At 46.6% G+C, this 27,689-nt stretch overlaps 1 protein-coding gene across 12 annotated transcripts in view; it reads right to left on the bottom strand.

Annotated features, from left to right (window-relative positions):
• LOC121861471 (protein turtle-like) overlaps positions 1-26,606 on the bottom strand; it is a 129,654-nt gene extending 103,048 nt beyond the window's left edge. For 11 of the 12 annotated variants that reach the window (XM_042359230.1, XM_042359228.1, XM_042359237.1 and 8 more), the window contains exons 1-3: positions 26,571-26,606; positions 24,287-24,404; positions 18,267-18,444 (exon numbers count right to left, since the gene is read on the bottom strand). In XM_042359230.1, the coding sequence (XP_042215164.1) occupies positions 18,267-18,396 (130 nt within the window). In that variant the 5' untranslated portion in view covers positions 18,397-18,444; positions 24,287-24,404; positions 26,571-26,606. The remainder of the gene's footprint in view (positions 1-18,266; positions 18,445-24,286; positions 24,405-26,570) is intronic. The other variant, XM_042359227.1, reaches the window with a different exon arrangement.
• Between the last annotated feature and the right edge of the window lie 1,083 nt (positions 26,607-27,689).

Genomic DNA, 27,689 nt, shown 5'->3' on the forward strand with positions numbered 1-27,689 from the left:
TGCGGGATCGACCAGGCTGATCCCTTGAACATCACGGCCCACCACTATAACCAGGATACTGACTGAGTCTGCTTCTATTGCTAGTGATGTTAGTGGTGCTAGTGATAGTTGTAGAGGTGGTTGTTGTAGTGAATGTTGTTGTAGTGTTTATGGTGGTTGCCCTTATGCTCTCTGTTATTTTTTTCTCGTGAGCTACATATCAATTTAATGGCGTGTCGGAATATGTATTAAAACACACACACACACACACACACACACACACACATGAAAAGACCCCTAATCAACATGTCACAACAAAAGTAACTACTACTTTGCTGTCACTCGGAATCGAGTATGACGATCATCCAGTTATGATACAATGATTAGTTATTAAGGATGCCACCTGGGTTGGTGAGTTCTGAGGTGACTAAAGAGACCGATACGGGACCGGCAGGTCGATCACAGATGTTGTACATGTGGGGGGGCTACATCTAGTGCGGGAGGGACGGCGGCAGCGTCTTTCCGGCGTTGGCGCTTGTCTGCCTCGTTTTGCAGTCGGAATAACTAGAAAGAATTTACACCTTGGTGAATGGTGCTTCTCCAAGCGCTACAGTGTGGAGTAATCGTCTCCCAGGTGAGAGGGTCGATTTGGCACTTTTCAGGTTTATCATAAATGTAAGCTTATACCTTTTCAGTTGCCCGCCAGCGTTACGTTTACTACTCGTTAGGTGACTGTAAAGTAGCTGCTTTGACAGTTTACTGTGGCCCATGCGGGTAACATGGCCAGTCCAGAGTAGTTGTTCATGGATAATGGTAGCCACGATGCTCCTACAGTTGGTGTCAGCAAGACTACTGGCATTTGTTCTTTTGTCTTCCCAGCGAACTCAGAGGATGGAACGTAGACTACGTTGGTGAAAGTTTTCAAGTGCCTTGAGGTGCCTCCTGTATGTAACCCATGTCTCGCTGCCATATAGCAGGGTGGGGAGGTCCACTGCTCGATATATGTGTAACTTTGTAGATAATTTCAGCTCCCTACAGCTGAAGACACGGTTTCGGAGTCTGCCAAAGGCTTGAGATGCACATCTGATCCGATGCTGAATCTCTTCAATGTCCGCGGTGGTGGACAGGTGGGAGCCCAGATTCCGAAAGTGGGTAACATTAGAAAGGTACCACAAACACTCCAAGTTTGGTGTAGTTCAAAACTTATTTTACACCGCAGATCATACGCCAACTAAAGCTAGGATTCCAATCACGTGGTAGCAGTAGTCATTAGCGGCCAAAGTAAATCATATTGAAATTTACAAAGCTGTTTCCATTGGCACGGTTGTGGTAGTGTAGGTGTTATGCGTTTGCGGTACATGTCAATCGGTCCCTTTAGCGATTGAAAACGTTACCGCATGGAAATGGACGAGGGAATCCCAACCGGTGACGTTACCACCCCTGTATTTTTTTACGGGATTAACCCACCAAGGCACAAGTCAATGACCCACATCAGGGCCTGGGGGCGAAAAAAAAAAATATATATATATATAATAATAATAATAATAATAATAATAATAATAATAATAATAATAATAATAATAATAATAATAATAATAATAATAATAATGATAATGATAATAATTATAATTATAATAATATTAATAAATATTATTTTATTATTATATTAAGAAATAAAAACTAATAAAAAATATAAATAAATATTAAATAAAACTACAATATAATATAATTATAGCAATAACAATAATAATTATAACAACAATAATAATAATAATAAATAAATAAAAAAATTTAAAAAATATATAAATATTGAGAAACGCTACAGTATTTGCGTTGTGTTGTCCAAATAAGTGAAACAATTGAGACCCTGCATTTGTGTGTAAATGAGGCAGAAAGTCAGATCAGCAACCTGGGACTTGGTCACAATTTTCGTGATGCCATATGGCAGCAGGGTCTACTATTAGACAACACATTATGCTTCCAATATCTTTCCAGGCGGTAGTACCTCCCGGTTTGATAACTGCCTACTACCAACATTTTACGAGATCCAAACATTTTGGACAACTGTTCTAAAATGAAGGTTCATGGTCTCAATAAAAGGGTCACTGGAATACAAATTTTTGTGTCCCTTAATATTTATCTACGTTGACTTGGGCAAATGACTTCTCTGCTCCTGCAGTATTTCACCAAATCCTCCTCAACCAGGGAAAGACCATGTGCAAACTGTTGTCTGCTCAGACGAAAATATTCTTTGAATTTTCTTCATCCAAGCTCAGATCTTTTACCAGAGTATTTTAGGCTCCATATTTGGTCCGATTCAGCAGCAATCTATGAACTCACCATCTATGTTTCCTTGTCCGTTTTTCCTTTGATTTACGAATGATCTTATACAAACCCAGGATGTTTAATAGTAAATAATCCTGTTCATATAAGGCTCGTAGCTTCGATGAACTAGGAGCCATCTTTCCTGTCCTGTTCCCGCTAACAGAAAGACAGCTACATGCAAATGGAAACGGGGGTGTCCATTTTTCAGGGCAATTTAACACAAACGCATAATGGAAACACATACAGGTATATGGAATCCTAGCATAATACAGTAACTCCACCAAATAACTAAACATTTAGTTAGTTACACACGAAAATACAACTAAAACTCAAATAAATAAAACCGATAACACAAGTGGCAATATCCAAGTGTCAGTAAAAAACCCAGAAAATATCGTATATTTTCCTCGTGTAAATATTCATAATAGGTCGTAAGTTCTAATTTTACCTTAACAGAAGATATGAGAACTGCGGTTCAAATGGCGCCAAAGATTGCACTTGGGATTTTTATTGTAATCTGAAGATATATTTTGACCCGTGAGAAAAAAGGTGGATCGCCATAAGATATAACACCCCAGTTTATTTCACTTGAAGATAAGATATCTCGACGTAATTAAACCTGAAGATTAACCACCCTACTGGTAACCTAACCTAACCGAACCCCAGGTAGCGTTAAGGTGGTTAGTCTTTAAGTGAAATAAGTTGGGGTGTTTAATCTCCAGGTTATGCAAAAAAAAAATATCGTACGAATCGTTTGAGAATTAGAAGCAAGTATTCAGAAAGTTGTCATGACGTGATGGCAATATTATGAGACCCTGTAGAACTATTGATGAGCCGCGTCAACGAACTGACTGTTGACTATTAGAGATTATACACACTTAAATGTTTGGGGGCTGCTTTATTACTCAGTTGACAGTTGCCCCAGTCACTCATGAACTAACTGTTAGAAACTACAATTATAACCCTAGTGACTGTTAAGGCATCAGTTATTCGCCATCCGACGATTAGAACCGCCAGTCATTAGTTAGTTGACTGTTTGGGGGTACCAGTTACCCATCGGGTGCTGTTCTAAAACAAACAAACAAGCAAACAAACACACACACTTGACCACCGACGGGTCAAGACGGGTCAGACGCACCTGGCGCTGCTCAGCAGCAGCCACGTCAACTGTTATGTTGGCCAATACCAACTCCCTCCCCTGAACCCTCCTCCCCACCGGAATATCAACAAGTTCTCGCCAAAAGTTACTATATCATTTGGGAAAGGAATGGAACCAGTGTTGAATAGTGGTGAACAGTGCTTAAGTCGGTGAAAAACAACTTGGCAGTTGAGTCTTACCCAAGCTAACCTTCACACAGTGAGGTCCCAGGTACCCAGTGATAATTCCCCTGAGACTCCACGATAGAGAAGCCTGGGACCACACCTCACCCACTTGAGCGAGTGAAGTCCTGTGACAACTGACCACGTGGTGTCCCCATGATGCTACGACACCATGTAGTGAATGAGCTGCTACAGCATCATGTGAGGTTCCTCATAACACCATCTGTGAGGGAATTACTACGCCATGTGATGCCCCTCATAACACCATCTGTGAGGGAATTACTACACCACATCAGGCCCCTCATACACCAACTGTGAGGGAATTACTACACCACATCAGGCCCCTCATACACCAACTGTGAGGGAATTACTACACCACATCAGGCCCCTCATAACACCATCTGTGAGGGAATTACTACATCATCAGGCCCCTCATCTGTGAGGACACTCATCAGGCACCACATCAGGCCCCTCATAACACCATCTGTGAGGGAATTACTACACCACATCAGGCCCCTCATACACCATCTGTGAGGGAATTACTACATCATCAGGCCCCTCATACACCATCTGTGAGGGAATTACTACATCATCAGGCCCCTCATACACCATCTGTGAGGTAACTACTACATCATCAGGCCCCTCATAACACCATCTGTGAGGGAACTACTACATCATCAGCCCCTCGTAACACCATCTGTGAGGGAATTACTACACCACGTCAAGCCCCTCATAACACCACCTGTGAGGGAACTAGTACTCCACGTGATGCCCCTCATAACGCCATCTGTGAGGGAGTTACTACGTGTCTGCTGTTCAACACCTCAGCTCACATGATCTACGTGTGTAAACATTAATCTGTATGTTCACTGTATGTTCCTTCACCTTTCTCTAATGAAGGCTTTTGTTAAACCACCAATGTATGTAATAAGTCATTTATGTCCAATGTATATTTTCAGCCTTCGGGCTGCAAACTTTTTCAATAAACCGTTTATTATTATTATTATCACACACACACACACACACACACACACACACACACACACACACACACACACACACAATATCCTTGACCACCGGAGAGTCGAGACCTATCAGGCGCCCACTCCTGCTGCAGAGCTGCCCCCGGCCAATGTTCGACCCATTCCTCAAGTCCCTCTCCTCGACCCATCCTCACCACCGAGATATCAACAATATCCCGCCAAAAGAGACAATTTCTTTTCGGAAAGAAGTGGGATTAGTGTTGAACAGTGATGAACAGTGTTTAAGCCAGTGAATTCAGCACTAGACAGTACCAGTGAGAGCCGCGACCCACCAGTGAGATAAGCACCCCTGGGAACTGACCACCATCTTCTGACCAGGGGGTGTTAATCAGTCCACCCTGGGAACAACAGTGGGTCGGCTTTACACCTGACTACGAGATAACACAACACCAACCAGCAGAGTGAGGTACTGTGACACCACACCACACTAAACAGTGTCTCCATGACCACGTGAGGCCCTTTATATCAAAACCCGAGGACGAGTCACTATATGTGAATACCACACCACCCCGCGTCTCCATTACCACGTGAGGTCCTTCATATCAACACCTATGGACGAGTGACTGCACCACGTGGCCTAAGTGACCTAACACAGTAGGGCAAGAGACCAGCCTGGGCCATCAACAGTAAACTATAAATTGTATGTAATGAAAGCCATTGTTAAACGACCCACCTACCCCATGTCCTAGTATATATTGTAATAAGTCATTTATGTCTAATGCAAATTTTCAGCCTTCGGGGGCTGAACCTTTTCAATGAACCTATAATTATTATTACACACACAAATGCTGACTGACTGTAGTGCAAATGCAGTTTCCTCAGTCTTGAATGTGAGAACAACCAGTCTTTACAGCCAGAGGCGGCAACAGTCAGTCACTGTCAACTGCCAGTGAAACTAGACACAATGCGCCTACTTCCCCATATTGATTATATTCTCTCTCTCTCTTTCAAGGGGGCGTGGTCGTCACATAGCATAACAAGGGGGCGTGGTCATCACCCAACATAACGAGGGGGCGTAGTAATCACCCAACATGACAAGGGGGCGTTTTAATCACACAACATAACAAGGGGGATGGTAATCACACATAACGAGGGGGCGTGGTCATCACCCAACATAACGTGGGGGTGTGGTCATCACACACCATAACGAGGGGGCGTGGTCGACACAATATAACGAGGGGGCGTGGTCATCACACAACAAAACGAGGGCGTGGTCATCACAACAAAACGAGGGGGCGTAGTCATTTTACCTGTCCCCCAGCACCACCAGGATGAAGGAGTAGCAGGAGATAATAGATAGGGTCCCTAGCTCCCGGGATGAATTATTCACTAGCAAGGTTCAGTGCCAAGATGGAGGAAGAGGAGGAGGAGAGGGAACAAGAGTAGGAGGAGAGGGAACAAGAGAAGGAAGAAGGCGGCGGCCAGTTACTATAACAATGCATTATCCAAAGTTGTACATTCCCCCCTCACACCCTCCTCCCCCTCCCACGCCGAAACACAACGCCAGGATCCAGCAAACAACGCCAGTACGAGCAATCAACTTAGCCTGGCGTCTATTATGCGAGTTACGCCAGGCTTACGTACACTCGCCTTCCCCTCCTCTCCTGTACTAAGGGATGATAACTATAAACTCGTAATTATTAAAGGAATCCCGATAATCTCAGATGAATAATTTCTTAACAAATATATACTTATAATAAATACAAATAATATATATATATATATATATATATATATATATATATATATATATATATATATATATATATATATATATGTATGTATGTGTGTGTGTGTAATAAATAATAATAATAATACTAATTAACGGTTTATTGAAAGAGCATAGCAGCCAGAAGGCTGAAAATATACAGTTACATAATTGGGGAATGGGTTTCGATTTACAAATAATATACAAATAACATAAGTGATACAAATAAGATATATAATAACTAGATGGGGAAAAGCTCAAACTACAGGGCATTTCAACATAGTGACAGTGCAACAAGTAGGATTTACTGGGAGTGAATACACTGGCTTATTACAAGTTATTGATAATTTTTACAATGGTTGGGACTGGGCTGTTCTTATAGCGATCAGTTCGTGCACGTATGGGCTGGATGCGGTTGTGGTGTAGAAGAGCAATTCTCGGGCTAGGGATCTCAGGTGGTAGTAGGAGCCGGTGTCGAGGATGGTGCAGAAGCTTCTTACCGAATTTGCAGATGAGGTCGTGGTGATGGTCAGTGAGAGTCGAAAGGGTCAGTGTGTTGAGCGCTTCTTTTGCACTTTTTCTAGGTGTTCACGTTGTGTGGCATTTAGGGAGGAGAACCAGGTGGGGGAGGCATAGGTGAGCTTGGGAAGTATGAATGTTGTGTAAACACTGAGGAGCTCAGGTGCAGAAACTCCGAGGGACTTGAGTCGGCGGAGGAGGTGGAGACGGAAACTAGAGGACTTGACAACTTCACTGACGTGTGATTTCCAATTTAGTTTGTTGTCTATGGTGACGCCGAGGAGCTTAATGGAATCTACAACCTGGAGTGTGTTGGGACCTAAAGTAGTGTGTGTGTGTGTGTGTGTGTGAATAAATGATTAAATACTTAACTAAATATTATCACCTGCAATATATCTCGCGGCAAATATCTCTCAGTCTCTCTAACTCACTATCATTTCGAATCCTCCCTATTATCTCTCTGAAGTCTCTAATATGCTTCCATCTCTCAAAATGTCTATTGTACGCCCATTTTGTTCCCGTGTCTAGTGTTAATCTGCCCTCACCGTGAATGAAATAATATTATAGTAATAATAATAATAATACGTAGTAACAAAAACAATAATAACATCAATGAAAATAACAGAATAATAAAATAATAATAATAATAATAATAATAATAATAATAATAATAATAATAATAATAATAATAATAACAAAATAGCAATAATAACAACAATGCTAATAACAACACAATATATACGGGTCCATCCATGAAAACCCAACGCTGGGAAAATATTAATTCTGGTGGTGGGCATTTATCGGGACGTGAGTGGTTATCTCACATCCATCACACAGGCAATCTCCGCTCTCTTTATGTTCACCATTTTTTTTTTCGGTTTTAATTGGAAATCCGACTCGTACAACTTTACTTGATGATTATAACCTAGTAAACTGTAGAATAACATGAGAAAAAATGTATATAAGGAAAATTTAAAACCAAAAAAAAGGAACGTAAGAGAGGAGAGTCACTCATCACTCACCATTTTCAATCGCAACTCCGGTAATGTTACACTGAATGCCAGAGAATATAGTTTGAGAGATAGAGCTAGTTCACTTCACTTGTTGATTAATTTAGGACTGTTGATCAAGCGACGTTCTCCACCATCCATCTCAGTTGCCAACTTGGTGGGTCATTAATATGCAGGGTTAATCTGAGAGGAGAGTAGCCTGTTGCCTGACTCACCCCCTTCCTTCCTCCTCCCTCCTCGTGCCGTGCCGTGCCGTGCCGTGCCGTGCCGTGCCCCGCCCTGCCGTGCCCTGCCCTGTGATTGACTTGAGATCATTATCAGCACCTGTTCAAGTCAGGTGTGTGAGGTTTAAAGACAGACAAAATAAATCACAGGATGAACTCTTGATATTACTGGGTCCTGTAAATTACGTAGCCTACGTGGTTTTTTTTTTCTTCACTTCTCAGAATATTTTGAATAACACTTGAAGATTAGCCCCAACCAACCCCGGCTTATACGTTTGTTTTAATTCGAATCTTTATGACCGGTTTGACGATTTCGACACCAACTGTAAGGAAGCTGATCAATACAGCTGTGTCACTTTTTTTTTTATTTCCAGTTCAAGCTTAAGAGGCCACAACATAGAATAGTCTGGTTAAGTTAATGAAGCTTAATTAAAAAAGGAATCTACCTAAGCAGTTAGGTAGTGTCACACAGACCTTGTTGACGTGTAAGTACTCCACCTTGAGAGAGTTACTGGGCAGCGTTCGTCCACAACTACTACTCCGTCTAAATTTCCCGCCCAAGTGAAGGTTGTTTACGTACTTACAAGTTTTTAGTCGGGGAATGTTCCGTCCGTTATCAATGGTGGACAAGATGGTGATAGTGATGGTGATTATAGTAGTAGTAGTAGTAGTAGTAGTGGTGGTGGTGGTGGTAATAGTAGCAGTGGTGGTGTGGTGGTAATAGTAGTAGTAGCTCTCCTGTTCGAGCAGGCCAACAGGAGGACGGCGGGAAAAAGGCACTGAAACTCAGGTAGGGTCGGCCCTTCAGGCCCTGATGCAACGGTTGGAGAGTCAACTCTTAGCACTACCGCTGTTACCCCTGTAGCAAGTGACCCTGCACTGCCATTGCCGCCTAAAAGAAAGTTAGCAACTAGTTACCAACACCTCCATGCTCTGACGGCCTGCAGCCTCATTCCCGGATAAGAACCAGATGTAGGCCCATAGGGGTGGGGAAGTGCTGAGGCGGATCATCGGAAAAAAAATGCATAATGGAGGTGGTAAAGGATTGATAAACAAAGCAGCAGCAGGAACCTGCAAGTTTGTGCTGGCCATCAGGCTATTTGAGCAGCGTGATTAGGAGGCTGCCCTCCTGGTGGACGTCGCATTCAACATACTTAACCGCAAGGCTTAATTGCACAACATCAAGGACCAAGTGTCCGGCCATAACATAAGCTGAAAAACACCTATCGGAATCCATCAGACCTCTGGTTGTTATAGTAAACAACAAGGGGGCTCTAAGAGGTGATACCATCATACAGTCAACTGAGGGAACAACGCAGGGGGACCCTGTTGCACGGCAATACACATTCATCTGCAGCTCCACAATGCACAATCAAATTTGAAACAACCGAGGTCAAGTATGGCGTATGCTGACGACCTTACAGGAGCAGAAGTGGAGGACATCAAAAATGGTGGACCTGGTAACATCACGAGGTTCACAAATAGGGCACCACCCAACGCCAGCAAGTCCTCTTCCTCATTGTGAAGCCAGAACATTATGAACGGGCAATGGAGGTGTTCGGTGGAAGGAGGTCAAAATAACAAAGGATGCACAAAGCATTACCGAGGCGCAGTAATCGGCACGACAGGCTTCAAGACCGGGAGTACGTAACGGGAAAGGTGAATAAATGAGTGGGTTCAAAATCGCTCTTTCTGATATTGCCGACAGACAGAGCCATTACGCAAGCTTTTGCAGCATTCACCCAAGGAGTCGAGCATCGATGAACTACCTGATGCGCACCATCCCTGATATCGACCCCTCCTCCACCCTCTGGAAGAAGCCATCAACACAATTTCATTCCCCAACAGAACACCCCCACCCAACCCCTTGAAAGTGAGAAAAGATCACTTGCACTACCACCGAGATTGGGAGGAATGGGATTGGACTAATCCAGAGGAGATTGCTGACACCGAACATCAAAACCGTTACTACAGGCAGCCCCTCACTGACCACATAATAGCTCAGAACGCAACAGGGTAGGGTGGATACCCAGTGGAGTAAACAAGATCTGAAGGTCCACAACAGAACGACAGACGGTCAGGTGATAAGTTGCAGCAACCGATGCCAAGTCCCAGAGAATTGAAAAAAGTGCGAAGAAGTGCAGAGGGAAGCTCTGAACTGGCATAACTACATTACCGATAAGGGCAAATGGTTTCTAGTCTCAATAAACAAGAATTTACAAATGCCATTGCTCTACAAAACAGTCATTGCAGAAGGTCGGCCTCCCAATGCATGTGTGGCTCTTCCTATGACGTCGATCACGCCATAGCAACAAAGAAAAGGGGGGGGGCTTCATATGCATGAGGCACAGACAAAGTAAGGATCCACAGCAAATATGTTGGAAGAAATTGCCGATGTCAGGGTAGACCCGACCTTCCATTGGACGCAGAGAATTTAACATAGGACTTCAAACACAACTCCAACGAAGTCCCAAGGACGTCAGTGCTCGAGGATTCTGGACGCGAGGACAGAGAGCCTTCTTCGACATCAGGATATTTGATCCTATGCCCGCATGTCACTGTAACTTAGCTCTCAATGCTGCACACAGAAGGAACGAGAACGACAAGATAAGGGCATACGGAGAGACCAGAACGTTGATCACAAGGCTTCACCTCTGTGTTCACAACCCATGGTGGATGTAATCTGGCGTAAGATGCTTCTACGCTGGTGACTCGGATAAAAGTATCCGGAACAGAAACAGCAGCCCAGAAGTTAAGTGTTACAGCCTGATGAGATGTCGACTGTCCTTCTCTCTCCTAGTCTGCTTCTCTGCCTCAGGAAACGAGAGCATCGGCTCCAAAGCCGACAACAGTTGCAGATATTGACTATGAGGCAACAGTCACTGAATGCGCATAGATCTGGTGCTCAACTAACTCAACACAGCTAGGATAGCTACTTATGTATTAGGATATTTAATTTTAAGTAATAAAATGTCGCGAGGTGTGGCTATTAGGGGAGGCTGGAGGCCACGTTAAAAAAAAAAATAGTAGTAGTAGTGGTGGTGGTGGTGGGTGGTGGTGGTGGTGGTAATGGTGGTGGTGGTGGTGGTGGTGGTGGTGGTGGGGTGGTGGTGAGTGGTGGTGGGTGGTGGTAGTGGTGGTGGTGGTGGTGTAGTGGTGGTGATGGTGGTGGTAGTAGTAGTAATGGTTGTGGTGGTGGTAATGGTAGTGGTGGTGGTGATGGTGGTGGTAGGGGTGGTTGTGGGGGTTGGTGGTGGTGGGTGGTGGTTGTTGGTGTGTGGTGGGTGTGGTGTTGGTTGGTTGTGTGGTGGTTGGTGTTGGTTGGTTGTGGTGTGGTGGTGGTGGTGGTTAGTTGGTGTGTGGTTGGTTGTTGGTTGGTTGGTTGGTTGGTTGAGTTGGTTGTTGGTGGTTGGTTGGTTGTGGTGTGGTTGTTGGTTGTTGGTTGGTTGGTTGGTTGGTTGATTGGTTGATTGGTGGTTGGTGAGTGGTGGTGGTGGTGTTGGTGGTGGTGGTGGTGGTGGTGGTTGAGTTGGTTGTTGGTTGAAGTTGATTGGTTGATTGGTGGTGATTGGTTGGTTGATTGGTGTGGTGGTGGTGGTTGTGGTGGTTGGGTTGAGGTGGTGGTGGTTGAGTTGGTGTGAGTTGATTGAGGTTGAGGTTGATTGGTTGGTTGAGGGTGGTGGTGGTGGTGGTGAGTGGTGGTGGTGGTGGTGGTGGTGGTGGTGGTGGTGAGGTGGTTGTTGGTTGGTTGGTTGGTTGATTGGTTGGTTGGTTGATTGGTGATGGTGGTGGTTGGTTGATTGGTGGTGGTTGGTTGGTTGTAGTTGGTTGGTGATGGTTGATTGGTGGTGGTTGGTTGGTTGATTGGTTGGTGTGGTTGGTGGTTGTGGTGGTTGGTTGTTGGTGGTGGTTGGTGGTGGTGGTGGTGGTTGGTTAGTGGTTGTTGGTTGGTGTTGTGGTGGTTGTGGTTGGTGGTGGTGGTGGTGGTGGTGGGTGGTTGTTGTTGGTTGTTGTTGGTGGTGGTGGTGGTGGTGGTGGTTGTGGTGGTGGTGGTAGTGGTAGTGGTGGTGGTGGTGGTGGTGGTGGTGGTGGTGGTGGTAATGGTAATGGTGGTGGTGGTGGTGGTGGTGGTGGTGGTGGTGGTGGTCGTTATCTTTCATCCAAATTACATTCTAAACATCATAACACGTTCATAAATACTCTCAAGAATTTCGCTCGTTTACAGACTCAACCCTCTCCGCTTTTGTAGCTTCTATCTTAAAAAATATATACACCTAACTGGTTGATAAATGGGAAACGTGAGAATGTGAAGAGAGAGAGAAAGAGAAAAGGAAGAAGAGAAGAAGAGAATGAGGGAAGAGAAAAAAAGGAGGGAGGTGCGGTAGATAAGAAGGGAAGGAGAGACGAAGGGAGGATAGAAAGGAAATAAAGGAAGGAGAGAGTGATGGGGAGGGAGAGAGGGAGAAAGAGAGTGATAGGGGAGGGAGAGGGATGGAGGGAGGAAGAGAGGGATGGAGGGATGAAGAGAGAGGAGGTGGTAGGGTGATAAAATGGGAAGGAACGAAGGAGGGAAGGAGAGCTCGGGAACACCACACCTGCCACTACAGTCATCTATGCACAACAACAACTAATATCAGCAAGGTTGGAGGCGGTGACAGGTGTGGAGAAGCCCATTTCTGTAAATAGGAGAAGTAGAGGCATGGCTTCACCTCTTCTGTGTCGGCCACGCTCGCTCGCTCCCTCGCCCACACAACTAGTTAAGAGTAAGGAGGAAAGGGAGAGTAAGGACGGGAAGAAGGAAAAAGGAGAAGAAGGAAAAAAGGAGGGAAGGAAAAAGGGAGGAAGAAAGGAAAAGGGAGGAAAAAAGAAGAAAAAGGAAGGAAGATTGAAAAAGGGAGGGAAGGAGGAAGGGAGGGAAGGAGGAAGGGAGGGGGGAAGGAGGAAGGGAGGGAAAGGAAAAAGGGGAGGGAAAGGAAAAAGGGGAGGGAAAGGGAAAAAGGAGGAAAACGGAAAAAGGAGGAAGAAAGGGGGAAGGAGGGAAAAGAAGGGAAAAGGGGAGAAGAAGGGGAAAGGAGGAAAGAAGGAAAAGGGAGGGAAGAAGGAAAAGGGAGGGGAAGAAGGAAAAGGGAGGAATAATGAAAAAAGGGAGAAAAGAATGAAAAAAGGAGGAAAGAATGAAAAAGGGAGGGGAAGAAAGGAAAAGGAGGAAAGAAGGAAAAAGGGAGGGAAAAAAAGGAGAAAAGGGAAAATGGGAGGGAATGAAAAAATGGAGAGGAATGAAAGGGAAAAAAGGAGGAAAGAAGTAAAAATGGGGGAAAAGAATAAAAAAGGGGGGAAGAAAAGAGGGAGGAGAAAGAAGGAAAAGGGAAGGAAAAGAATGAAAAAGGGAGGGAAGAAGGATAAAAAAGATGGGAAAAAAAGAATGAAAAAGGGAGGAAGAAGAAAAAGGAGGAAGAATGAAAAAAGGAGGGAAAAGAATGAAAAAGGGAGGAAAAGAAGAAAGGGAGAAAGAAGGGACGGGAAGGGAAGAAGGAAAAGGGAGGGAAAAGAAGGACAAGGGGAGAGTAACGGAGGAGCAAGAGCGAGAGGAAAGGGAGAGTAAGGAAACTGAGAGAGAAAAAAGTAAACGGGTGTACGACAGGGAGGGAAGGAGGCAGACAGAATATATCACCACCATGGTCGACACACACACACACACAGGGTCTATCTGGCCATGAAGAAAACATCCCCAAGGGCCTTATCCAGCTTACAGAACCTACTTAAGAGACTGGCTTGAGGATTTAAGAACCTCATCTCAGTAAAATGTCATTCGTGTTCCGCAGATCCATTTCGTCGTGCCGGGTTCCAAGGGCGTGACCCACTCAGCCCCCACCCCTGCCAGCTCTAAGAAGACTGGGCTGTAAACATTACATCTGGACTGTAAAGGCGAAAGTGAGTTAATGATTTACTTTCATATAAGACAAAACTAAAAAGTTACGAAGATTTTTCTTTCTGGAAGGGAACGGAAGGGAAGGTGTGTGTGTGTGTGTGTGGTGAAATATTCCCTATTCAAATGACGTACAGCCTGGGAGTGACACAGTGGGCGGCCATCTTGCCTGGTTACGGCCTTCCCTCTCCACCGCCAGAATTAAATTACACTCATGAATAATCCTAGCCACTAATGCCTCACAAAATCTCTGAAAATGAGTTATAACTTTTCAAATTACGTCTTCTCGAATTTCGTTGATGTACAATGGAAAAAGATTATTATACCATAAATTATATATGAATCTCACTTCAGCTACGTATCCTACTTTTTATTATTATTATTATTATTAAATTATTGACTTATTCATCGTTATTTTATTATTATTATTATTTACTACTGTCACTATTATATTATTTATTATCGTTTCCTATTATTCATTATGGATACTGTGGTACACTCTGGGCCGTACCATAAAATAGCCCATTGCCAGTGTAAGCAATCAACTGCGTCTGGAGCCTCGCTTAAGGAAAATATTGTTAGTCGGACGTTCGCCCACTTCATGTCAGAGAGGAAATTAAAAGTAAGAGGAGAGAACGAGATAGACAAAGACACAAAAGAGGGTTGAAAAAGAAAAATACGAAAAGGGAAGAGAAGTAGAGAAAAGAAAAAAGAAAAATTACGATCACCAAGGTTGTGTGATATAAGGAACCGAGTTTTCCCTTTGATCGTTACATTAGCATACTGAACATAACACAAGTGGGCCACGTTATGACATAAATTTCTAGGCCTACTGGGAGAAGAAAATCTTGGTGAGAGACAGGCCTATGGGGGATATACTATGACAGATTTTTTTTTAGGCATATGGGGATAAACTATAAGGAGACTTTTTAGGCCTATGGGGGTAAACTATATGATATATTTTAGGCCTATGGGGATACACTGATTTTTTTATGCCTATGGGAATAAAATATAAGGATATAAATTTTAGGCCTACATGGGATAAATCATAAGATTTTTTAGGCCTATGGGGATACACTATGGAAACACATTTTAGGCCTCTGGGGGATAAACCACAAGGAAAGTCATTTCAGGCCTATGCAGGATAAACCATATGGAGACATTTTTAGGCCTATGGGGATAAACTATAAGACATATTTTAGGCCTATGGGATAAACTATAAGACATTTTTAGACCTATGTGAGATAAACTATAAGACATGTTTAGACCTATGGGAGATAAACTAAAAGGAGATAACTTTTTAGACCTATGGTGGTTAATATATATACGACAATTTCTTAGGCCTATGTGGGAGCTATAGCCAAGGGTGTAGGGGTTTTGTTTAATGCGCCAATAGGTTTTTAAACGAACGTCATTGGTTTCTATACGTCATAAGGTTCCAATAATTATGTGTACTAGAGAAAATGTACTATGTCATTTATGGGGAAGTAGGAGGATGGGGAGTAGGGGTGGGTGGGTGGGTGGATGGAGGAGGGGTAGTGGTGGATGGAGGAGGGGGTAGTGGTGGATGGAGGAGGTGGGGATGGAGGAGGGGTAGTGGTGGATGGAGGAGGGGGTAGTGGTGGATGGAGGAGGGGGTAGTGGTGGATGGAGGAGGGGTAGTGGTGGATGGAGGAGGGGGTAGGTGGGGATGGAGGAGGGGTAGTGGTGGATGGAGGAGGTAGTGGTGGATGGAGGAGGGTGGTGATGGAGGGAGGGTGGTGATGGAGGAGGGTAGGGTGGATGGAGGAGGGGTAGTGGGGATGGAGGAGGGGTAGTGGTGGATGGAGGGAGGGGGTGGTATGGAGGAGGGGTAGTGGTGGATGGAGGAGGGGTAGTGGTGATGGAGGAGGGGTAGGTGGTGGATGGAGGAGGGGGTAGTGGTGGATGGAGGAGGGGTAGTGGTGGATGGAGGAGGGGTAGGTGGGATGGAGGAGGGGGTAGTGGTGGGATGGAGGAGGGGTAGTGGTGGATGGAGGAGGGGTAGGGTGGATGGAGGAGGGGTAGTGGTGGATGGAGAGGGGGTACTGGTGGATGGAGGAGGGGTAGTGGTGGATGGAGGTAGTGGTGGATGGAGGAGGGGTAGTGGTGGATGGAGGAGGGGTAGTGGTGATTGAGGAGGGGGTAGTGGTGATGGAGGAGGGGTAGGGTGGATGGAGGAGGGGTAGTTTTGGATGGAGGAGGGGTAGTGGTGGATTGAGGATAGGATAGTTGGGGATGGGATAGTAGGGATTGAGGATGGGATAGCAGGGATTGGGAACGGGATAGTAGAGGTTGGGGATGGGCTAGGGGTATAAGGTAGTGGGGGTAGGGGTTGAGAAGTACCCCCCCCCACCACCTCAAATATTTATCTTCAAACCCCAAGAGAATGTTTATAAGCCTATGGAGAGAATTTCCCATGGAGACACACTGTATTTTTAAGGCAAATATCTCCGGGATATATATTATATCATAGGCCTAAGACGAGCTAACCTAGAAGAATGACTGAAGGCCTAAGGGGAGAATACAAAGGGACACAAATTATAGGCCTATTGGGGGGGAAATGACAGAACATTTGCAACCGTATAGCAAGAAATCATGGGGTGAAATTGTGTAGGTCTATGGGGATAAATTCTGGGGAGAGTTTGAAGGCCTATGAGGTTAAATCCTGGTGAGAAAGTTGGTAAGCCTATGGAGAGTGAGGTTTTAATTCCATGGGGTTAAATCCTGAGACTTTTCGCCTATGGGGAGACACTCTGAGACAGTGTAGGCCTATAGGGAGAAATTCTGGAGTGTCGGTTTATATGCCTATGGAGGGAGTGAAGAGTGAGTGAAGGGGGGTAAGAGCAGTGAGTGAGGGGGGTTAAGCCAGCAGGAGGAGGGGGGTAGCCAGCAGTGAGTGAGGGGGGTTGCCAGCAGGAGGAGGGGGGTTAGCCAGCAGGAGGAGGGGGGAAGCCAGCAGTGAGTGAGGGGGGGTTACCAGCAGTGAGTGAGGGGGTTAAGCCAGCAGTGAGTGAGGGGGTTGCCAGCAGGAGTGAGGGGGGTAAGCAGCAGAGTGAGGGGGGTAAGCCAGCAGTGAGGAGGGGGTTAAGCCAGCAGAGTGAGGGGGGGGTTAAGCCAGCAGTGAGTGAGGGGGATTGCCAGCAGGAGGAGGGGGGTTATGCCAGCAGGAGTGAGGGGGTTAAGCCAGCAGTGAGTGAGGGGTTGCCAGCAGGAGTGAGGGGGGTTAAGCCAGCAGTGAGTGAGGGGGGTTAAGCCAGCAGTGAGGAGGGGGGTTAAGCCAGCAGTGAGTGAGGGGGTTTAAGCCAGCAGTAGTGAGGGGGGTTAAGCCAGCAGGTGAGGGAGATAATTCAGTATGATCATGCTGGTGGTCTCTCTCCTTGTCTCTTATTTATCTCCCTGTAGTACCTGTCTCTCACCTGTCTCTCACTTATACTATCTCCCTGTAGTACCTGTCTCTCTCTCTCACTTATCTCTGTCTGTCTCTTTATTTGTAGTTCTGTCTCTGTTTTTCTCTGTCTTTATTACCCAATCTCTCAGTATCTCTCTCCACTAGTTGATATTAGAGATGGCAGTTGAAACAAAGAAGTATGACACACACACACACACACACACACACACACACACACACACACACACACACACACACACACACACACACAAGTACAGCGACAGATACTGTGCACCATAATCCGGCTACATAATTCTACGGTGACCACAACCCACGTTTCACTATGGCTACAGGACTACGACTCTTCCTACAGTGTAAAGTCTACTGTAGGTTACGTCAAGTTATGTTAAATTCACGTTAAGTTAAGAGTTCATTTCAGTAGATCAAATTATCTACCTGTCACATTCTTAATTAGTCTTTCACCTTCCTGTTACCTCATTAATTAGTTTTACACCTACCAAAAATATCATTAATTAGTCTTACACCTACCCGTCACCTAATTAGCCTTACACCTACCTCTTACCTCATTAATTAGTCTTACACCTTTCCGTCACTTAATTAGCCTTAAACCTACCTCATTTATACCCACAAAAACTCTTACACCTACCTGTCACCTCGTTAACACTTACAGGTAACCCAAGGCGAAGAAATAGCCTCATAAAAAGAGTCCACTGCAAGACACATCACGCCCAACTCACCTGTCTCTACATCTTAATTAAAGGTGGGTAACGAGGAAGGCTTACCTGAGGAGAGGAGACCCAGGAGGACTAGCAGCGTGACGATGCCCATGTTGGTGGGAGGAGGAGGAGGTGGAGGAGGAGGTGGTGGTGGAGGAGGTGGGGGTGCTGGCCCATGACCCTCGCGCCTGGCCATCCTGCCCTCCAGCGCTCACCCATAGTAGAGGTGCGCCTCACCCCACACCTGCAACAACAAGAGATACGACACCTGGTACAATATCGTCACCATAACCCGTTGCCTTCTTCTGCTACTCCTGCAAGTTGTAATGATGTACTGTCACCTATTTGTGTTAATTTGGGGTAATTATGGAAGGAACTATGAGTAAGTTGGTGTGTGTGTGTGTGTGTGTGTGTGTGTGTGTGTGTGTGTGTGTGTGTGTGTGTGTGTGTGTGTGTGTGTGTGATAAAAGCAGTACATGTGGTGATTCACAGTACGCAAAACTGGCATTACAGTGAGATACAAAGAATTACGTTTACGCGACTGTAACTTGCACAGATAATTATTCAACATTTATAGAGGAATCAATAATAATAATAATAATAATAATAATAATAATAATAATAATAATAATAATAATAATAATAATAATAATAATAATAATAATAATAATAATAATAATAATAATAATAAAAAGCTCCTTAACACTGGATATATAGATACGGTAAGATGTGTTGTGGTTCCTCCATATTATCATGGAGGCCAGGAACCAGGTGTGTGTGTGTGTGTGTGTGTGAAAAACTACACGCACACCCACGCCTGGCAACATACCAACACTTGCATATTCACGTCTGACATCACACACCACCTGGCAACACACCCTGTCTGGCAACTCACCGCCTGGCAACACACCCACGCCTGGCAACACACCCTGTCTGGCATCGCACACCCCGTATGTGATCACACACCCTTCTGGCACACACACCGCCTGGCAACACACACCGCCTGGCAACACACCCACGCATGGCAATCCAACCAACACTGGCAAACCCCTGCATGGCAACACACCCCGCATGGCAACACACCCCGCATGGCAACACACCCACGCCTGGCAACACACCCCCGCATGGCAACACACCCACGCCTGGCAACACACCCACGCCTGGCAACACACCCCCGCCTGGCAACACACTCCCGCATGGCAAAACACCCCTGCCTGGCAACACACCCCCGCCTGGCAACACACCAACGCCTGGCAACACACCAACGCCTGGCAACCAACCAACACCGGCACACCCCGGCTGGCAACACACCACGCCTGGCAACGTACCCCGCATGGCAACACACCCACCCCTGGCAACACACCCACGCCTGGCAACACACCCCGCATGGCAACACACCCCGCATGGCAACACACCCCGTGGCAATACACCAACGCCTGGCACCAACCAACACTGGCACACCCCGGCTGGCATCACACCCACGCCTGGCAACGACCCGCATGGCAACGTACCGCATGGCAACACACCCACCCTGGCAACACACCCACGCCTGGCAACACACCCACGTCTGGCAACACACCCCGCATGGCAACACACCCCCGCATGGCAACACACCCCTGTATGGCAATACACCAACGCCTGGCAACTAACCAGCACTGGCACACCGGCAGGTAACGCACCCACACCTGGCAACACACCCACGCCTGGCAACACATCCACACCTGGCATCACACACCCACGCCTGGCAACACACCCACGCCTGGCAACACACCGTCAAAAACTACAGACAGGTGTACTTGGCTGCCACTGAAACACAAACACACACACACACACACACACACACACACACACACACACACACACACACACACACACACACAAGAAAAAACAAGGTCGTTAATGATGTCTTTCGTTGGTCCTGACAACATTTGGACTCTGCCATCAATCTAGAGGGCAGGAAATTCGCCCATTGGATTCTATGTGCGGTTCTTATGCGGGTAATGACTGTCTCTGGCGTGGGAGGAGGAGGAGGAGGAGGAGGAGGAGGAGGAGGGGGTTGGGAGGGAGGGGGGTTTGGGATGAAGAGGGGGGAGAGGAGGGTGAAGGTTCCCTCCTGTGTTGTAATGCTCCTCTCCCACACAACACGACCAACATCACACCTCATAACTACTAACATCCCTCCACCTTCGCACCCATCACCTCCCTACACTATCACCACACAATACACCCCACACCCCATCACCACCACGCAACACCTCTCTACACCCCATCACCACCACACAACACCTCTACACCCCATAACCACCACACACCCCACACCCACACCCCCATCACCACCACCATCATACCACACCCTACACCCCATCACCACCACACAACACAACCCTACACCCCATCCCCACCATCACCATCATACAACACACCCCTACACCCCATCACCACCACGCAACACAACCCTACACCCCATCCCCACCACCCATCACCATCATACAACACACCCTACACCCCATCACCACCACGCAACACAACCCTACACCCCATCCCCACCACCCATCACCATCATACAACACACCCCTACACCCCATCACCACCACGCAACTTATCCATACATCATACCACCCTCATCACCACCACCACCTCACCCACACTTCCTCTCTCACATCATCATACACCCTACCCCATCACCACCACACACCTTCACCCATCCCCATCATCAACCTCTACACTATCACCACACACTAATCAGAAAGACGTCAGAAACATAGACAGACAGGAAGGGGAAGGGGAGGGAAGGGGGAGAGGGAAGGAGGGAGTGGAGAGGGAAGGGAGGAGGGAGAGGAAGGGAAGGAGGAGAGGGGAAGGAGAGGAGGAGAGGAAGGGAAGGAGTGGAGGAAGGAGAGGAGGAGAGGGAAGGAAGGGAGGGAGAGGGGAGAGGAGGAGAGGGAAGGGAAGGAGGGAGGGGAAGGAGGAGGGAGAGGGAAGGGAAGGAGGAGAGAAGGAGGAGAGGGAAGGGAAGGAGGAGAGGGAAGGAAGGAGGGAGGGGGGAAGGAGAGGAGTGGAGAGGAAGGGGAAGAGGGAAGGAAGTGGAAGAGAAGGACGGGGAAAGCCCCCCACATCCTCCACCTCACAAATCTCAGAAATCCGACAGGTCAATCAAGCTCGGCCAGGCGCCACACACCCTCCTCCCCTCACTCCCAACCCCACCCCCACTCCCATCACATCCTCATTCCCATCCCTCACCCCTCACTCCCATTCCTCACCCCTCCTCCCATCCTCACCTTCACTCCCATCACCAACCATCACTCCCATCCCTCACCCTCACTCCCATCCCTCACCCCTACCCCATCCTCACCTCACTCCCATCCCACCCCACTCCCATACCCTCACCCCCATCCTCCCTCACCTCTCACTCAATCAGTCACCCTCACCCTTCATCCCCATCACACCCCCTCACTCCCATCCTCACCCCTCACTCCCATCCCTCACCCCTCACTCCCATCCCTCACCCTCACCCCATCCCCACCTCACCCCATCCTCACCTCACCCCATCCTCACCTCACTCCAACCTCACCTCTCACTCAACCATCACCCTCACCCCATCCTCACCTCACTCCCATCCCTCACCCCACTCCCATCCCCCACCTCACCTCACTCCAATCAGTCACCCCTCACCTCTCTCCCATCAGTCACCCCTCACCCTTCACTCCCATCAACCCCTCACTCCCATCCCCCCACCCCACCCCCATTCCCAACCCTCACCCCTCACCCTTCACCCCACCCCATCACCACCCCACCCCATCCCTCACCACTCCCATCACACCCCCACCCCATCCCCTCACCCCCTCACCTCATCCCCTCCCCAACCCTCACCCCAACCTCACCCCTCACTCCCATCACATCCCCTCACCCATCCCTCACCCCACCCATCACACCCCCACTCCCATCCCCTCACCTCACTCATCCCTCACCTCTCACCCCAACCCTCACCCCTAACCCCTAACCCTCACCCCCACTCCCATCACACCCCCCTCACCCCATCCCCTCACCCCCCACCCCTCATTCCCAACCCCTCACCCCCACCCCTTCACCCTCTCCCCCCATCACCACCCCACCCCATCCCCCTCACCTCTCACTCCCATCACACCCCCCCACCCCACCTCCCCTCACCTCATCCCCCTCACCCCTCACCTCCCATCACACCCCTCACTCCATCCCTCACCCCCACTCTCATCCTCACCTCTCACTCCCAACCTCATCTCATCACACCCCCTCACTCCCATCCCTCACCCCTCACTCTCATCCCTCACCTCTCACTCCATCACACCCCCTCACTCCCATCCTCACCCTCACCTCATCCCCACCTCTCACTCCCAACCCTCACCCCAACCCTCACCCTCACTCCCATCACATCCCCTACCCATCCCTCACCCTCACTCCCATCACACCCTCACTCCCATCCCCTCACCCCTTCACTCTCATCCTCACCTCCTCACTCCCAACCTCACCTCACTCCCATCCCAACCCTCACTCCCATCCTCACCCTCACTCTCATCCCCTCACCCCACTCTCATCCCTCACCCTCACCCCATCCTTTGTGGTGAGATGACTTGATCATAAAGACATAAAATAGGTTTAGCGGCTGGAGACGAGACCACCCAGCTGAACCACGTCTCTCTCTCTCTCTCTCACTCTAACACAATATGCCAAGTCTCACCCACCCATTTCTTTTTTCTTTTTTCTTTTTTTCTCTTTCTCGCTCTCAATCTCGAGGTTAAGTTTCTCTCTATCTCGCTAAATCAATGAGAACAATACTGAAAGTTGAATAAATAAATACACACACGCGCAAAAATCTAAGTAAAATAACTTAAGACTCAAGAGGATTATGGTAGAAACAATATATTTTTATCAATCAGTGAAACTAATGGTTGGTGGGGGGTAGAGGCTAGGGTGGATGAATACAATATACACGATGTCCAGAAAAGGTATATAATATTTTGAGAATTGAAAAAAAACTAAATAAATAAAATAAATTAGAAAAAATATAAAAAATACGCCTGAAAATGGTTGAAGTGGTAGGGCGTGGTCTCCAACCCTCAGACATTAAAGAAGGCACAATATTTAAAACTCGTATTAATATAACCGAAAAAAAAAAAATATTAATCCTAAATGAGGGAGTTTAAAGTAATCCCTTCCAAACTGTGGGATTTACTGACCTAATTCCCTTAACTTTCAAAATCTCCAACTAAATTCTCAACCAAATATTTAACGTCAACACAGTCACCGCCAAACAAACTTCGGACAAAAACAATGACGTACATGAATACAAAATTAGCATAAACATAACAACAAAACAAAAAAAAAATAATTAAAAAAAAAAAGTCGATGAAAATTGGACACTATTGGATTAACTTGGGGAGAATTTTACAGACATATAAACGGAGCGACGGACGGATACAGGGACATGCGGACGGATACAGGGAAAGACGGACGGATACAGGGACATGCGGACGGATACAGGGACATGCGGACGGATACAGGAAAAGGCGGACGGATGACAGCGGACGGATACAGGAAAGGCGGACGGATATAGGGACATGCGGACGGATACAGGGAAAGACGGACGGATACAGGAAAGACGGACGGATACAGGAAAAGCGGACGGATACAGGGAAAGGAAAAAACATCAACTTTTTCTCAGAAAAATTAACATCAACACAGGTAAATCATCAACACAGGTAAATCATCAACACAGGTAAATCATAACACAGGTATATCAACACAGGTATATCAACAACACAGGTAAATCAACACAGGTATATCAACACAGGTAAATCATCAACACAGGTAAATCATCAACACAGGTAAATCATCAACACAGGTATATCAACAACACAGGTAAATCATCAACACAGGTATATCAACACAGGTAAACATCAACACAGGTATATCATCAACACAGGTATACCAACAACACAGGTAAATCAACACAGGTATATCAACACAGGTAAATCATCAACACAGGTAATTCATCAACACAGGTATATCAACACAGGTAAATCATCAACATCATCAACACAGTCTCTCACCTTGAGGGAGGGCAGACTACGAGCATCAACACACATGCTAGCAGGAGCAGTGGCCGTGACCTCTGGGCACCATGACGTCACACAGATGACCTCATCCCCGCCTGACCCTCCTCGCCAACTGGAAAACAAACACAGGTATACTTCATTAACACACCTGAAGGAGGAGAGGGTGGGAGGGAGGCAAGTGTGTAGCAAGAGACACACACACACGGACACACACACACACCTGTACTTCACTACGACTACCTTAATAAACACTTGGACAGGTGATAACATGATATGCAGGTATGTAGCCAAACATATAATGACAGTAAAAATGCAAATGGGAAGAAGCAAAACCACAATAAAGATGAGAAAGAACTTGTAAACATTAACATTTACCTTAATTCCACACATTCTTACGTTCAACTCTCACACCAAGAATGTTACATCAACATTCTTACGTCATCAATGTTGTGAGAGGGGGAGGGAAGGGGAGGGAAGGAGAAAGGAAAGAAGAGGAGGAAGAAGAGGAGGAAGGGAGGGAAGGGAGGGTGAGGGAGAAGGGGAGGAAGAGGAGGGGAGGAAGGGGAGGGAGGGAAGAGGAGGGAGGAGGAAGGAGGAAGGAAGAAGGGGTTAGGAAAGGGAAGAAGGGGTTAGGGAGAAAGGAAAGAAGGGTTAGGGAGAAAGGAAGAAGAAGGGGTTAGGGAGAGAGGAAAGGGAGAAGGGGGAGGGAGAGGAGGAAGGAAGGGGAAGAGATGATGGAGAACAGGGAGAACAGGGAAGGGTTGGATACAGAGGAAAAGGATAAGAGGGGAGAAACGAAAGAAGAGAATAGGTGAAAAGAGGGAAGAGGGTGTTATGCCGAGGCATAATTTAGTATTATAATTTTTGTGAACTCGGTCTTCTGATTACTTCTATCCCAAGCAGCAGTTATTTTGGCAAGTTTGGGGAGATTTTATTGTATATATTGATTATATTACCTGTGTAAGGATTTACTTCACAGTTTTATCTCTCTCCGATCTGCAAGGCCCGGGTGGCGCTAGGATGTTCTAGGGGCGTCTGACGAGAGGTATATAAACAGCCAGCGAGTTGTCTGGTCAAGTCAATCGCCCGTTTCTGCACAGAGTGTGAAGTACAAGCCTAGTGACAGCTGAAGATTATTGTTGTTCAAGTATTGTGGAATAGTTGTGAGCGATATAAAGTGAAAAGACTCAGGGATTGTACACTGGTGGTTTGCTGGCTGTACATATACAAAGTGAGGAGTCCAGTGGTAAAGACATACCCTGTGAACAGTTTTGTGATGACTTAGTAAATATTAAAAAACTACAGTTCACAAGTGTGTTTCTGTGACCTGGTGGAAATCTACCTGCCTGTTGTTGTCTCTGTACGCTGATACCGATCGTCGGGAAATTACCAGAGACTAACGGGACAGGTAGCGGTAATTCGACGACACTTGTGATATACTCTGTATCTACTGCTTGTATATACGACCAGCGCTGGTAACTGGGCGAAGAGGGTACATGTTTGGGGATGAAGAGTAAAAGGATAAGAGGAGGAAAGATGGTAGAGGTTGGGGGAAGAAGAAGAGAAAATAAAGAGGGGGAAAAAGGGGCGAAGACAGGGAAGAGGAGGAAGATGTAAAGGAAAATTAAAGATAGAATGGAATAAAGTGATAATTGGTAGGGAAGGATAAAAAGAGAAAGGTGGAAACAAAGAGAAGAGGAGGAAAATTAAAAAGAAGGAAAGAGGAAACGGAAGAGGAGGAACAGCAGCAGAAAATAGAGAAAAACGACTGGGGGGAGGAGGGGGAGAGAACGAAGTGGAGGGACGAAATGAAGAAAAAAAAGATGAGAAGGAGGAAGAGGAGGAGGGAGGAAGAAGAGGAGGAGGAAGGAGGAAGAGGGGTAGAGGAAAGAGGAGGAAGAGGAGATGCGAGGAAGACGCCTATAAAACGCGGCCTAATTTTCCTCTTCACTAGAAAAAACTTGAGCACAAAAGGAAGTAAAGAATTTATCCTCTGACGTGTGAGGAGGGTGGTGAGGAGGAGGGTGGTAAGGAGTGAGGAGGAGGGTGGTAAGGGAGGAGGAGGAGGGTGGTATGAGTGAGAGGTGGGAGGGTGGTGAGGAGGAGAGGAGGTGGTGGAGGAGGAGGATGGGGTGGAAAGAAAGGATGAGAGTGAGAGAAGGACGCTTAAGAATCTATAAACACACACACACACACACACGTACACACACACACACACACACACACACACACACACACACACACACACACACACACACACACACACGGTAACACTCACCGTGGGTAGTAAGAGACGTGCCAGTTCAAGGTATCTGCAAAGAGAAACAAAAAGAGTTGTTAGCACCAATAAAACACAACCTACACTCCACAAGATTCCATACAACACACAACATACTAAACCGACACTGCACCCGACCGCTTTCACATCCCAAACTGTAACTTTATGTACAGTAGCTAAAACAACTATCCGTGCATACTTTGCGGGAAACAATATGAGACCATGGACGATAAATTTTGGTATATGAGGGCTGTCACTAGTCACACGTAAAATTTCGGAGCATATCGACCCCCACCTGCACAGATAGTTGTTTTAGCTACTGTACAGTGATGAAGGACAATAGAGGTAAATTTGAGGAGAGGAAAAAAAAAGGGAAAAGTTATCCCAAATTTTACCTGGTGACCCGTTTTCTCCACCACCCTCCTCCCATACGTCATTTATCTATCTCTGTGCCATAGTCTATCTACAGAGAGAGAGAGAGAGAGAGAGAGAGAGAGAGACTGATTTGAAATAGGAGGCCTTTCTCCCTCTCTCTCCATCATCTTGTCCCCAATTACACCTGACAATTTTTTTTTGATAGGTGATCACCCATCCTTCCCTTCATCCCTTCCTTCCCTTCACCTTACCCCCCAATTCCACCTGACTTAATTATTTGAAATAGGTGACCACAACCATCTCCCTTCTTCCTCGCCCTGTTCCCAATTTCACCAGACAACCCAATCTGCAGCCACTACAAATGGGGCCACTTTTTCACCTGTCAATAGAAAAAGGTCATTCTATATAATCACCCAAATCCCGGGGTTAATGGATTTTGGCAGGGGTACAGGAACCTCCATCTGGCCAGTCTCCAAATTAACGAAAAAAAATGCTATAATAGATAAATGATTTGAATGATGAAAAAAAGAGTGTAAAGTAGGTGTATGGAGGTGTAAGTGGGTGTAAGAGGGCGGTAAGTGGGGCGTAAGTGGAGTGTAGGTGGGGTGTATGGAAGCGTATATGGATGTAACAAATGGTAGGTGGGTGTAAGTGGTGTTTTCATCACGAGAGGTCATAAAAGGTCATCACGTGAGGTCATAAAAGGTCATCACGTGAGGTCATAAAAGGTCATCACGTGAGGTC

Source organism: Homarus americanus, unplaced genomic scaffold, assembly GCF_018991925.1.
Source record: "Homarus americanus isolate GMGI-L3 unplaced genomic scaffold, GMGI_Hamer_2.0 scaffold24260, whole genome shotgun sequence".
In the NCBI taxonomy this organism is placed as follows: domain Eukaryota; kingdom Metazoa; phylum Arthropoda; class Malacostraca; order Decapoda; family Nephropidae; genus Homarus; species Homarus americanus.